This window comes from Mustela putorius, unplaced genomic scaffold, assembly GCF_011764305.1.
Source record: "Mustela putorius furo isolate JIRA1106 unplaced genomic scaffold, ASM1176430v1.1 tig00003962_pilon_pilon_pilon, whole genome shotgun sequence".
Taxonomy (NCBI): Eukaryota; Metazoa; Chordata; class Mammalia; order Carnivora; family Mustelidae; genus Mustela; species Mustela putorius.
This window is the reverse complement of record NW_025422106.1, coordinates 21,233,212-21,247,294: the sequence shown is the minus strand read 5'-3', so window position 1 is coordinate 21,247,294 and position 14,083 is coordinate 21,233,212. Positions and strand designations below refer to the sequence as shown.

Here is a 14,083-nt window from a genome sequence, read left to right as displayed (position 1 = left end):
GCAATCCTAATGATAATAAAATGGCACATTTAACATTCAAACATTGAACAGGGTTTCTAAGCGAGTGTGTCTCTCTCTTCCTTTCTGGTATAACAGCTCCATCTTCATAAGGACCTGACAATACACCCTAATGAGAGACTGGGGAGCTAAGCCTCTTTACAGAGCTAGAGAGAGAATGAGGACCAGACAAAGGATCCAGGGAAAGAGGGTACAGGGCACTGAGGGGATAAAGACCCCAAGAATTCTTGGGGTTATGGACTCTGGCGCTGATTTAGACAACAAGAGTCTCTAAGAAGTAAGGTCGCATGGAGAAGAAAGCCCACCGCAGACTTGAATGCAATGCAGCTCTTCATTTCTTTGCTTATTCAACACGGTTTTTTCAACAAACATTTATTGTGCACCCAAGGTGAGCCAGATTTGTGGGGCTGGGGTTGTGATGGAGGGTGGCTCTAGTTTTAGGAAAAGGAACTCCAAAGGCAGTAGTGATCTACACGTCATCTTATTTACCCTCCCCTGGGCCGCTTCAGTTAAACCACCCCAAGTTTATAAATGTCTCATGGAAGACAATTCTAATAACTGCTTGGGTTCCCTGAGCCAGTCCCTGGGCATCCTCCTGATTGAGACATCCGTCTCAAAGGTCCTTGCTACTTGGTGATGATAGAATATCTGGTTGACCTTCTGAAAGCAAGAAAATAGTGGGACAGGGAGCTGGCCAGAGAAAGAAGGTCGATTCAATCATCCGCTGTTGACAGGGGACTCAAGAGAGACAAGAGAACAGGCTGCCATTTAATAGCCAGAGTTTAAAGATGGCCAGGGGTCAAAGGTGGGCTTTACCCAGGCCAGGGAAGCGGCTCATTCGAAAAGGTGTCAAGTCATAGGATGGTGTTAATTTCATGCTTAATTCATACAGGATCTTCCCCACAACAGGGGAGAGCTTGAATCCATGTCCTACGTAAAGGAGAGAAGGTGAGATTAGGCATCCTCAGGGACAATGGCCTAGATGTCTACCACCCTCTCCCCAAATTGGGCTAACTCTCTTCTTGGTCCACATCCCAACATGGGAAGTTGCCTCCCAACAGAAGTACCTCTTCTTCTCTGTCTGCTCACCCAGCCCCTTTGTACACTCAAGTCTAGGCCTTGGCCAGCCCAGAGTGTAGAAGACGCCATTTTGCCTGGCAGTGAGATAGATGGGCTTTGAGGCACATCCTGTCCCACTCAGGCTCACCAGAGAATCCAGCACCAATGACAATGTTGTCATACTTCGGGTGGCGATCAAGAACAAAGTGCTCATCTGGGGTGTTCTAGAAAGAAACAATCACACTGTTGTCCTTCGAGGAGAGAAGGGAGAAGGAAGAACTGCAGGTTCGGGGGGAGGGGAAGAGGCTGGGTTGCTTTCCAGAAAGAATGGGAACGGGGCACGGGAATGTGTTCTGCATGCCAGCGCCCCCTCCGGGGGCGACAGTCTTTCTCATTTGTCCATCTGCCTCTCCGCTCATCCAGGGCTATGAACCCAGTAGGTGCTCAGTGAATGCATATAAACTAACTTTAGCCAAGACGCCTCGGGCTCTGGTGACATCTGTCTCTTCTCTTCGTCCCTACGGCCTGTTCAACTAGAACATCTTGCCAAAAAATCTTTTAGAGCTCTTCTGGGAAACGTCGTGAGGGGCTGCCAGGCATAAGCCTAGCCTGCTAATGAAAAGGAATATGAAAACCTCTCATGGGTCCTCTCTGATATGGAGAGGAACCAAACCCACGGAAAAAAGTCATTCGTTTCAAGTCACCTACCAGGTCAGGGGTCAAACAGCAGCAAGCCCGAGCTGTGCAGAGTCTGTCTCCTTCCCCTGTTCCCCAGGCGGTGAAGGGGCCGGGCCTGGCCAGGCTGCCCACACCCTTACCGTATACAGGCAGCGCTCCATAATGGCAGGTTTGGGCTCTAGGTCAGGTAAGTGATCTCTAACAAAGCGGCTCAGAATGTGGATGTCTTGGGTTTCTGAGAATGCTTCCGGGCAGTCCCGCTCCTCAGGATCTGCATTGTTGCCGTGGTGATAGCAGACCTAGCTCCCAATCAGAGCAGTGTGAGCAGCAGAGAGGGGCTGGGCCTTCCCGAACACCCACCCAGCCCAGGGGGCAGACTCGTGCACCGAGTGCCCCCATCCATCATCCCAGCCATCCCCAGCCCTGACAGATGCCGTTTGTCACCACAGGAGGTTCCCTTGGCTGTTCCTTCTACACTGCCCCCCCACCCCACCCACAGCCCCATGTTTGCCAAGGAAGGGTTCCCTTTATTGGGCCTCCGGACAGCTTGGGGGGTGGGGTGTCTTGCATTGCAAATAACGAAGAGGGAAGTGTTCTCCGCTCCTGCTGCTGGGGGATCCCTGGAATCTGTTGAAAGGGGAGTTAGAGCAGCTGCCCCAGATCTGAGGGTGGGGGGTGGGTGGGCCTTTCTGCTCACCTTCATCAGCCCTGGGTACTCTCCGGAAGGCAGCCCATAGATGTGGTGGGGAGCCTGGCTGAGGCCCAGCCCCAGGAAGCAAGGAAAGGCCTGGGACACACCATAGCTTCCAGGAACCTTCTCTCGCCAGTAACACACATTGATCCGCAGGGTCTTGAAGCAGAAAGAGGAAGTGGGAGATGAAGGGGGAAAGCCATGAAACTGTCCAGACGGTGAGAACAGTTTCTTCTGAGATCCTATAGCTCTTGAATACAAGCCTGGATGCCTGGATGCCTCCCTTAACCTGTCTATCCTGTTTTACCCAGGATACATCAGTGATCTATTCCATTTTAATATGAAACATAAAGATCTCCACATCTCTGTCTCCTCCCCCAGACTTAGTCTCCCACAACTGCACTCAGCCCTACTTCTCTCTCCAGCACTTACTAATGCCTCAGATTTAGTGAGTTCCCAAGGGCTTTCTATTGATTCGATCATTTAATTCTCCAACAGTCCAATCCCCATTTTACATGTTATAAAACTGAGGCTCTTGAGGGGAACTAATCAGCCCACGTTCGTCCACCGGCAAGCAGCAGTTCCGGGACTCAACCTTGAGTCCATCGGACTCCCAGGCATCTTCTCTTAGGCACCAATTCTCGGGCTTCCAGTGACTCCTTACCCGGAGGGGCAGCTCAATTCCCAGGGGACGGAGGAGCCGGTTGGTCCAAGGACCTGCTGTGATGATCAAGCTTCTGGCTTGGTAGCTCCTGGAAGTACTTCTCACTGTGATGGGTTGCCCTGGTTTTATCTCTTCCACCTTCTCTCCATCACGCACTAGGCCTCCGAGACGTTGAATTGCATCCTGAAAGGGCAGCGGCAGGGATGGGCAAAATGAGTTAGCTCTCTGTATGGTTCACCCTGGTGAACAAGAGTCCCTCACTTCCGGGGGAACAGACAGCACAGACTCCAGACCTCCTGTCCCATAGTGACAAGGCCTAGCAGCATATATAAAGTGCCTTGCCCCAAAAGTCCAGAATAAACCCAGCAGGGTGAAGGCCCTCGTCGGCCACCTTGCCCCACATGTTGTACGTATTACCTGGAGGGCTCTGAGGGCCCTGTCTGCATAGAGAACCCCTCCAGACTTGTCCAAGAGCCCCACTTCTCCCCTGGCCAACCGAACATTGGGGAAACATTGCTTTAGTTCCTCAGCCGAGAGACACTGGTGTTCCACCCCTTGTCGAGACAAAGTGGCCTGGATGGTTTTTAATTCTGAATTCTCCTTCATTCCCAGCAGCAGTAGCCCAGTCTGCCTGTAATAAATAAATAAATAAAGGCCTATGGGTGAGGGTATGAGTCAGGGCCCTGGGCCATTCACTCTCATTCTTCAGCAAGGGTCCCATCAAGGGACACTGTGCAAAGAACTGGTAAAGTCAGGGCACCTCGCTGGCTCAGTCAGTGGAGCATGGAGCCTTCTGCGAAAGATTAAAAAAAAAAAAATGGGGGTGCCTGGGTGGCTCAGTTGGTTGGGCGTCTGACTCTTGGTTTAGGTCCAGGTCATGATCTCATGGGTCACGGATCAAGCCCGTGTGGAGCTCCAAGCTCAGCAGGGAATCTGCTGAGATTCTCTCCCTCTGTCCCTCCCCCTGCTCATGCTCATGCAAGCTCTCTCTCTCTCTCTCTCTCTCTTTAAATCTTTAAAAAATATACTTAAGGGGCCCCTGAGTGACTCAGTCGTTAAGCGTCTGCCTTCGGCTCAGGTCATGATCCCAGCATCCTGGGATAGAGCCCTGCACTGGGCTCCCTGCTCAGTAGGAAGCCTGCTTCTCCCTCTCCCCCACTCCCCCTGCTTGTGTTCCCTCTCTCTGCTAAGTAAGTAAATAAAATCTTTAAATATATATATACATATGTATATATATTTATATGTTATAAAATAAAAAGAACTGGTAAAGTCATCTCAATGCTGTCATTAGGGTCCCATTCAGTATTCCTGAGCTGACTGCCTGCCCACTCCCAAGTTCCCTGGCTCTCACTATTGGTTTGCTTGTCCCTCCATCCTCTCAGGATCCATCCCTCCCTGGAGGGCAGACATCGGAAATCCTCTTATCGCTGCACTAGAAAGTGGTAGGTGTTTCTTCCTCTTCCTCCATCCCCTGGCCCATTCACTTTTCTGATCTCGATCCTTTTTTTTTTTTTTTTTTTACGATTTTATTTATTTGGGACAGACAGAATACACATGAGAAGCGGGGAGGGAAGTGGGAGAGGGAGCTTGATCCCAGGATCCAGGGACCATGACCCTATCCGAAGGCAGAAACCCAACCGACTGAGCCACGCAGGTGCCCCTGATCTTGATTCTTTATCCTCTTTCCCCCCTCCTCCACCTCCCTGCTCTTTCTTTTCCTGCAGGCCTTTTCCCCTCTATCATGTTCTGTCCCTTGCTGTGCATCTCTCAGGTCCCCCTCTGAGGCTGTCTGTTTCCTGGAAAGGATCCTAAACTAGGAGACTGAGCTCTGGGTCCTGTCTGGGCAGACGCCTCCTGATGTTTGGGTTGCCTACTGCTCCAGCCCCCAGATTCCTCTGTAATGCATGCCGGCTGACCTATTGGTGCTCCCGCCCCGACCCTGGGACACAGTGACCAGGCATGGGTCATTTTTTAAGTTGCCACAATGCCTGGGCGTGGCTCCTCACATTAAGTGGGCTGACCCTGCAAAGTTCAGTGAGATCCCGCCGAAATGCATGCGGACAGCACCCTCGTGCAGAAACACCAGGAGGTGGTCTCTGAGGGTTCCAGCAGAGGGCTCGATCCCAGAAAACCTCTATGGTTTTCTTCCTCCCTCTACTTCCCTTTCTGCTTCTTACTCTCTAGGGGAGGGAACGCTGTTTTTCTTTAATATTTCCTGTCTCTCTGTTGTGAGAGACCAGAGCCGATCTATACTTTCGGTGGGAACGGATCTGAACAATGTAAGGGTCACTTCGGCCCTTGGGACCATTGCCGCAGTCCCTCTCCCTTTCAGCAGCTGCGGTGACCAGCATCAGCCTGGTACATCCCCCAGGTACTGTGTATAAAGCTCGTAATAGCCTATAATGGAGTCTCATGGATATTACATGCTTCCAAATCCCACATTATCTGGTTGGGGGGATTAAAGAGAAGATTGGGAGGGGGTAGGGACACAGCGGGCCCTGGGGCCGGTGTCAGTACACAGAGCCGCGCAGCGTGCCCAATCCATTCGCCATGGCCCCCGCCTACCCAGCACTGAGCACCGGCAAAAAGAATTGAGCGCCTCTGCCTCTTCAAAGCTTTGCAGAAGGAAGATGCTGTTGAATACCCACTAGCCAGCAGGGGCCTTTCCCCATGGCCCCCCAAAGGACTTTCAGATTGGTTCTCAGGTAATGAAAACTTGCCTAGGACACTCCTCAGTCAGGTAAAGGGGATCCTTAAGAAGTCACGCAAGTGCATGACCCTGAGCCATTTTTACTGGATGCGGTTGGAGCTGGATGGGATTCTGGGGAAGATGGGCTTAACCCTCACCTTCGCAGTTACCCTGTCAGATCCCTGGCTCAGGAATCTCAGAGCAGCCTATCCCAACCCCTGCCTGCAGTATACCCACCATGGTCTCCCACGTACCCTACAGTTTAGCTCCTTCCCTTCCACCCTTCCTCCCTTCCTCTTTCCCTCCCCCCCTTCCTTCCTTCTTTCCTTGAAGTCCGAACTCCTCGTACAGGAAGGTGCTGTATGGGGAAAACAAACTCAAGCCAAGACAACAGACCAATCTGTCGAATTCTGAAATGCTGAGTGATGTTCTAATTCCCAAGCCGTCCCATGGTGTATGAAGCCGGAGCTCCCATCCCCGGGAGTCATCAGTGAGCTGATTCTGCCGGTGAATGTAATTGTGCTGATTGTAATCATTTTGCTCCAGCTCTCTGCCCCTGTGGCATTTATTTCTTAGCCCAGATATTGATCTAACAGTGGGAAATTTTCCATCTGAATTTGTGATGCTGGACCCTCCCCTAGTCCGAAGATGCGTTTGGGAAATTCTCATTTTCCGTGGATCACAGCTGAGCTATTTGGCCTGAGGGAAACCGTGCACTGCTGGAGAAATGCCTCGGATTGGAGAGAGATTTTTGACCATTATGAGCAAATCGGAAATAAATGTAAAACACTGCCTGCGAATGCAAAGGCCTGTCATTATGGGAGATAGGTGAGAGGCTCCTGTGGGAAATGCTTCGAGAATTGGAAATCAGTCAGTCAAAACCGGGATCAGAGAATGGGCCTTTTCTCCCCAGTATGAAGATAGATGACTTCCACGGGCAGATTGAAAATCATTTAAGTGCTTATTTTCTTAATGGCTTTTCCTAGATCCCAATAAACAGACGGCTCGTTCTGCACCAATTTCTCACCCCTGTGCTCTGGGCCTCCCTCCTGTCTTTTTCGACTCAGACCTAGGCTACAAAAGTTTGGGAGGAGAGGAATGAGAAGAGACAAGGCCATCGTAAAAAAAAAAAAAAAAAAAAAAAAAATGGAAAAAGAAGAAAGGTCCAGGAAATGCCTGGTCAGGGCTGGCCTAGAAAGAAGCTCCTTGAAGTAAGACTGGGTTGTCAGGGACCCTTGGAAAGAGCGCAGCTCCCAGCACGCCACCAGCTGAGCACAGAGAATGAGGTATGAGCTGTGCCTTCCTCCAGCCCTAGCTGGATCCAGCACGAGGAAGAGGTCATTGAAGAATCCTCCCAAGGGTCTTGTTGGCTCCTCTAGCCGACTAAGCCTCGGACGTGATGTAAGGAGCTGGTGATCAGGGATTTCCATCTGTTACTACAGCAGGACCGGAGGCCGCATGGAGAAGGGAGCCACCGGGAGGGGCACAGAGCTCTCCCTGCACCTGCCACCTCCCATCCCTGGCTCCCACTTCCCCCACCGGGGGTTAAAAAATGCCAGTCAAGCAGGCTCCCAGAGTCACCTTGGGGAAGAGACTCAGTAATGGCTGCTGTCTTTGTTGGTTTTGGAGGAGCTCTTGGCTTTCATCTTCCGCTCAGTGGGCCGAGGTGGAATTGGTTAACAAAGACTGCTCCGGGGAGGGGATGTGGCTGACAAGCCAGACACTTCACAGACACAGGAAGCAGCAGCTGCGGAGGGGGCCCCCGCCAGGTTCTGCCAGCAGCTGTATTGCCTACGGCTGTGATCTTGTCTGATATTGTCAGTTAAGCAGGGGCAGCCTGGGTCAGGAGCTAGATATTAGGACTCAAAGGGAGAAGGCGGGGCAAGCGAGAGATGGGCCCCAGAGCTGGGATTTGCTGGTGGCATCAGGGTACCCGGCTGTACACATCACAAAACACTCAGACCTTGTGATCTGACACACGGGTCGTCTGTACCCGGCATCTATGCAAATACCCTGAGCCCACCCAGGCTGAGTATGCCACTATCACGGAAAGAGGCAGAACAGAATATAAAGAATCGGACAGCTGCCTTAGCGACCACCTCCCGAAGATACTTGTTTGTTTGTTTGTTATCACCATCAAATAGCCTTGAGAAAATACACTCGTATCTATCAGTTAGATTATGATGTTGTGCTCGTTCTCCCAGCAGCACCTAGGAGAGTAAGAACCACGAAGATGATGAATCATTTAGAAAATCAGAATCAAGAACAAAAGCTAAAGGGACTGAAATGGGAAGTATCCATTCTGTGTTCCTGAGTCAAAGAACCAAATAGATGAGTGTGCCCGTGTAAATCTGATTAGCCACGAGAAAGGACTTGATAATGATAATGGTAATAATAATAATGGCAACACCTAGCCCCCTGTAGAGCTTGAACGATTTTCCAAAGCACATTCACTTTACTCTTCATTTTTCATAACTGGGAAGGTAAGGCATCAGAATGGTCTTTGCAGAGGGTCTACGATATGTTCCTGGCTTTAAATATATATTAGCAGTCTTTCGACCCGGAATGATTTAGACATCAGTTTGTTGAACAGAGGGGATGGACAAGGTCACCAGTCTGCACTATCTTCTAAACCAGCCAGCAGACTATGACCCAGGCACCAGATCAGGTCTACCAACTTTTCTTGTTTGTCATACAAGCCAAGATGATTTTTATATTTTTTAGTGGTTGATTTAAAAAGAATATTTTGCGACACGAAAAGTGAATGAAATTTCAGCATCCATGAATAAAGTTTTATTGGCACACACCTATGCTCATTTATTTATGCATCACCTGGGGCTGCTTGACCACTACAATGGCAGCACTGGGTAATCGGCAGAGTTGAACAGTTACAACAGAGACCATACAGTCTGCGAAGTCTAAAATACTATGCGGCCATTCTGGAAAAAGTCCACCAAGCCCTATTCTAGACTAAGAAGAATAGGGCTTGCGATTTGCACTAACAGGTTAAGACCCTCACGGCTCGGTAGCAACCCTTTCATAGGTTATGGGGAGAATTAAGTGACTTAACATGCATTGAGTTTGGTTTTTTTTTTTAAGATTTTATTTATTTATTTGACAGATCACAAGTAGGCAGAGAGGCAGGCAGAGAGAGAGGGAAGCAGGCTCCCCACTGAGCAGAGAACCCAATGCGGGGCGCAATCCCAGGACGCCGAGATCATAACCTGAGCGGAAGGCAGAGGCTTAACCCACTGAGCTATCCAGGCACCCCCCTATTGAGCACTTCTAAAACAGCCTTAGTGGGACGCCTGGGTGGCTCAGTGGGTTAAGCAGCTGCCTTCGGCTCAGGTCATAATCCCAGCGTCCTAGGATCGAGTCCCACATCGGGCTCCTTGCTCCACAGGGAGCCTGCCTCTCCCTCTGACTTTGCCTGCCATTCTGCCTGTGCTCGCTCTCTCTCTGTGACAAATAAATAAATACAAATCTTAAAAATAAATAAATAAATAAACAACCTTAGTTTCTTATCACGAGCGCTAAATACAGGATGATGGCGGTGATGGTGATGACGAAGGACTGGTCAATACCACTCGAAGCCTTTCACCGACTCATCCTCACCATAGTCCCATGAAATCCGCACCCCTCCTTTACAGGTGAGAACGCTGAGTCTCACAGAGGTTAAACAACTTGCTCCAAACCACACACATACACACCTAAATGTGTCAGAGCTGACATGTAGAGCTAGGTCCCCCGGGTCCCACAGCCCTTCCAAATTCCTGTCCTCCTGCCAAGAGGAGGACGGCGAGATGAGAATCTTCTACCCAAACATTCCTTTCCCTTGTTCCCACCACCATGCCCCTTGACGTCCACAGGTGCTGCATCCCACCGGTCTCCCCTTGCCCTTCTTCCTCCCTGTGCAATGGAGATAGGATACAGCTGGTGCAAAATAGGTAGAACGAGCTGCCATTTATCGAAAGGGGCTAGGCTCTATGCCAAGTACTTCATGAGAGTCTCGTTTAAGGGGCACCTGGGTGGCTCAGTTGGTTAAGCCTCTGACTCTTGATTTCAGCTCAGGTCGTGATCTCAGGGTTGTGACACCAAGCCCCACAACTGCTCATCTGGGCGTGGAGCCTTCTTAATAGTCTCTCTCTTCCTCGCTCTCTGCCCCTCCCCACTCCTTCTCTTACAGATAAAGTCTCATTTAATCTTCCACAAAGCCTTGTGAAATAAAAATGAGGCAGAGAGAAGTACACAAACTTTTCCAATGTCACGCAGCCAGTAAGAGGTAGAGCACAAAGTCAAGTTCAAGCCCGTTCTCCAGAATCATGTCCCCTCTGAAAGATTCCAGAGACTCTCCTAACATCATTTCTTCATTACTTCCTTGTCTGCTGGGGAGAAGGGTGCCCTCCAAGGCCTCACCACCTCTTTTAGTACCCGAAACTCAGCAGTATTCACAGATGGCTGACAGAGGGGGGTCGTTTAGCTGGGCCACCCTTCAGTGAGACATGCTCCTTTATTTGGGTGCTGGGCACATTAGCTGCCTCTGGAATAAATCTGTAATTAGCTGTCCTAGCTGTATTTGCATAATGGATTTCACTTTGTTCTTAAGTTAATGGTGTTTTTGCAACAGAACAGTAACCTCTTGGTTCCTGGCCATTAAAATAACTGCCACCCTCTAGGATAGAGCTGAGGTTTTGTAGAAAGTTCGGTTAAGAGCCACAGCGACGGTGGGAAGGGATGTGGGGCGGGTTGGTTAAAGCTCTCTATGGGCCGTGGATCATCTGCCTTCTTCCCCATGAGTGTTTGGAAGGTCAGGGGAGGTTGTGGGCGGGAGTTGGGGGGAGCAGAGGAATCTTAAGGGTTAGAGAGCCACGGGGACAGCAGAGATCCCTAGCAAGCAATGGGGTCTGAAGAGGAGGCCTACAGGGAGAGGCATTCAGAGAAAATGAATGGATGATAGGGGTCGCTCTAGGGGAGAGGACCCGGTTATGCTATTAGCAGGAATATAAAGAATGAAGATGGCAGCCTCTTCCTTTATTTCAACCGCTTCCCTAAAAGAGTCTCAGATGACTACACCGAGATGCCGAGGCAAACCCCAGCTCTGGGTATCTGCTCCCAGTGTCTTTTCAGTCATCTTCCCCACACCCGCTCTGCCGGCCTTGGACACGTGCTGGGAACCCACTGCTGGCACTCAGAGTGTGGCAGGAGCCAGCTGGACTGACCGACAGGGCGATCAGGACAGTGAGCAGAACACGCCCATGTGTCTGGCACGTCCCGAGGCCCTGTGTCCCTCCACTGCACTTCCGGTGTTCATGGCCCTGCTGCCTCACCTACTCAAAGCTCCTCCAGGCCCTGGGTCCCACAATTCAAGCAATTCCCCCACCTGCCAACCTGTGTAACTGGGTCCCAGCCTCACGCTCCAGCTGGGCCCATATCTGGTAGCACTCATCCATCATCTGGGTGTAAAAGTCTTCGGGGTATGCCCTCCGGATTATCCGGCTCTGCCCATGGGAGCTTCCTCGGGAGTGTGGTAGAAAAAACTGGAAATGGAGAACAAGAGAGACAACCGAAGCTGTTACCCCTTGCACACGGTCCCTTCCCCCGCTTAGGAGCTAGCTCCTTGTGTGTTGTCAGGCAGGAGCGTTTATTCTTTAAATATTTCCATACAGTCTCCCTTTATGGCCAAGTTACTGATCTGGCCAACAGCATAGATGTTCTCAGTAGCTTAACTCAGCTTCCCTTTTGGTAACATTACTCACTTCCCTAAATCCTTCTGTTAGTTAGTCTTTGGTCATGTTGCTGCAACCCCTCCCCACTTGGTCTCATAGAGAAGCATAATTGGTTTTTTTGTCTGTTTTTTTTTTAAAGATTTTATTTATTTATTTGACAGAGATCACAAGTAGGCAGAGAGGCACGCAGAGAGAGAGGAGGAAGCAGAGAGCCCGATGTGGGGCTCGATCCCAGGACCCTGGGATCATGACGTGAGCTGAAGACAGACGCTTAACCGACTGAGCCACCCAGGCGCCTGAGGAGCATAACCAGAAAGAAACTTTGATATCATTCCAGTCTAGCCCCTTCTTATTTTTTTTCCCCAAAAATTTTGTTTAAATTCTAGTTAGTTAACATATGGTGTAATATCAGTTTCAGGAGTAGAAGTTAGTGATTCATCACTTGCCTATAACACCCCGTGCTCATCACCACAAGTGCCCTCCTTAATCCCCGTCACCCAGCCAGCCCATCCCCTGCCCACCTCCCTCTGTCAACCCTCAGTTTGTTCTCTATCGTTAAGAGTCTCTTATGGTTTGTTTCCCTCTCTTTTTGCCCCCTTCCCATATGTTCATCAGTTTTGTTTCTTAAATTCCACACATTAAAAAAAAAAATCCACATATGAGTGAAATCATATGGTATTTGTCTTTCTCTAACTAATTTATTTCACTTAGCATAATACACTCTGGCTCCATCCCCATCACTGCAAATGGCAAGAGTTTCATTTTTTGATGGCTGAGTAATATTCCATTGTATATATATACCACATCTTCTTTATCCATTCATCTGTCGATGGACACTTGGGCTTTCCGTAGTTTGATTATTGTTGATCATGCTACTCTAAACTTGGGGATGCATGTACATTTTCAGACAATATCGGGCGCGTTCAGGGTGGTATGGCCGTAGATTCATGTACATTTTCAAATCTGTATTTTTATACCCTAGGGGTCCAATACCTAGGGGAGCAATTGCTTGATTGTAGCGTAGCTCTATTTTTAACTTTTTGAGGAAACTCCAGGCTGTTTTCCATAACTCCCTTCATTTTCTGGACAAGGAAGCTGATGATTTTTCTCTGTGGGTTCCGATCTCTTGGGACAAGGGAACCACCTTGGGATTTAGCAAAAGATGGAGAGTTTCCTGCAAGGTTAGACCAGGAATCCCTTAGGCTTTCTGAAAACCAAGAGAGAAACAAAAAAGGTTTCTAACCAACCCAGTTCATTACCAAGAAGAGTGAACCAAAAGCCACCTGGATAGCCGTAGGCAGGATGGGAGAATAGAAGCCCTTGGAAAGTGGTCTGCGTGGACCTGCCCTGGGAAGGACCCTGGAGATACAGAGCTCCCTGACCCCAACATGTGCAGTGATCACAGTAGAATAGACTGCATGGGGTCACCTTCTCTATAATGACAAATAAGACCTACTTATTCCTGGTGTATCAAACAATAAGGCTGCTATCAACAGGTAGAGGTAGCAGGAAAAACAAAAACAAAAACAAAAAAAACCCAGAAGGCTCCTCTGGGTTCCAAGGTGTGAGGCCAGGGAAACCCAGGGAAGAATCCTACCTCTTAGGCTGACAAATCAGCTTTTCCCCTCTGGGCAAAATTATTTTTACTTAAGGTAACCCAAAGCAGAACGGATTATTTTTCTGGGCTGGATCAAACATTTTGGCACAGAAGAAACTGAGTGGCAGGAAGGAAGAGAATAGGACCTGGGATACTTTTTTTTTTTTTTTTAAGATTTTATTTACTTATTTGACAGAGATCACAAGTAGGCAGAGAGGCAGGCAGAGTGAGAGGAAGCAGGCTCCCCGCTGAGCAGAGAGCCGGATGCGGGACTCAATCCCAGGACCCGGGGATCATGACCTGAGGCAGAGGCTTTAACCTACTGAGCGACCCAGGCGCCCGACCTGGGATAGTTCTTGATCAAGGGCAGGAACCAGGAGGCAGGAAAAGGAGGAAATGTGCCTGGAAACTCAATATGGGTCTTAGGGAGGGTAGAACTCTCTTTGCATTGTCATGAAACACACCGGGCAGCAAAGCTGCAAATTGCACAAAATTTGACAGTCAGACCCTTTGGCCTCACCCCAAAGCCTGCTGGCTCTGGAAACTTCTCGCTAGAGGAGGAGGGAGGGACAGTCCCTAAAGTGGGGAGTGCAGAGGGGACACAGTACCTGCTCCAGCAGGATGACCCTCTTCCCGTGTCTGGCCAGGTGGTATGCTGTGAAGCAGCCTTGGATGCCTGCCCCGATCACAATGGCATCACAGAGATCTTTCTGAGCAGCCATGATGCCCGCTTAGCCCTACAGCTACAAAGCCCACACACAAAGGAGAAAGCAAGCAAAAGTAAGCTGGGGGCTAAAGGAGGAGGAGTAGGGCAAAGTCCAGCGTGACCAGCATTCCCACAATCCCCCGGGGCTGTGTCCTTCTCCCCTGCTCCTCCCTCCAGGCAAAGCCTGGCCTAGGGCTCAGCCCCCACCTCCCCCGCAGAGCGGGACTGGGTAGTCTGATTTCCGAGGTTTAGCCC

At 49.9% G+C, this 14,083-nt stretch overlaps 1 protein-coding gene across 1 annotated transcript; it reads right to left on the bottom strand.

The window, feature by feature from the left end:
• Positions 1-757: 757 nt before the first annotated feature.
• PIPOX (pipecolic acid and sarcosine oxidase) lies at positions 758-13,906 on the bottom strand. The gene is made up of 8 exons (XM_004746950.3): positions 13,731-13,906; positions 11,188-11,336; positions 3,528-3,741; positions 3,111-3,293; positions 2,453-2,605; positions 1,896-2,054; positions 1,226-1,301; positions 758-948 (listed from the first exon to the last, which is right to left on the bottom strand). The coding sequence occupies exons 1-8, from the start codon at positions 13,842-13,844 to the stop codon at positions 818-820; spliced, it is 1,179 nt and encodes a 392-aa protein (XP_004747007.1). The 5' UTR covers positions 13,845-13,906; the 3' UTR covers positions 758-817.
• Between the last annotated feature and the right edge of the window lie 177 nt (positions 13,907-14,083).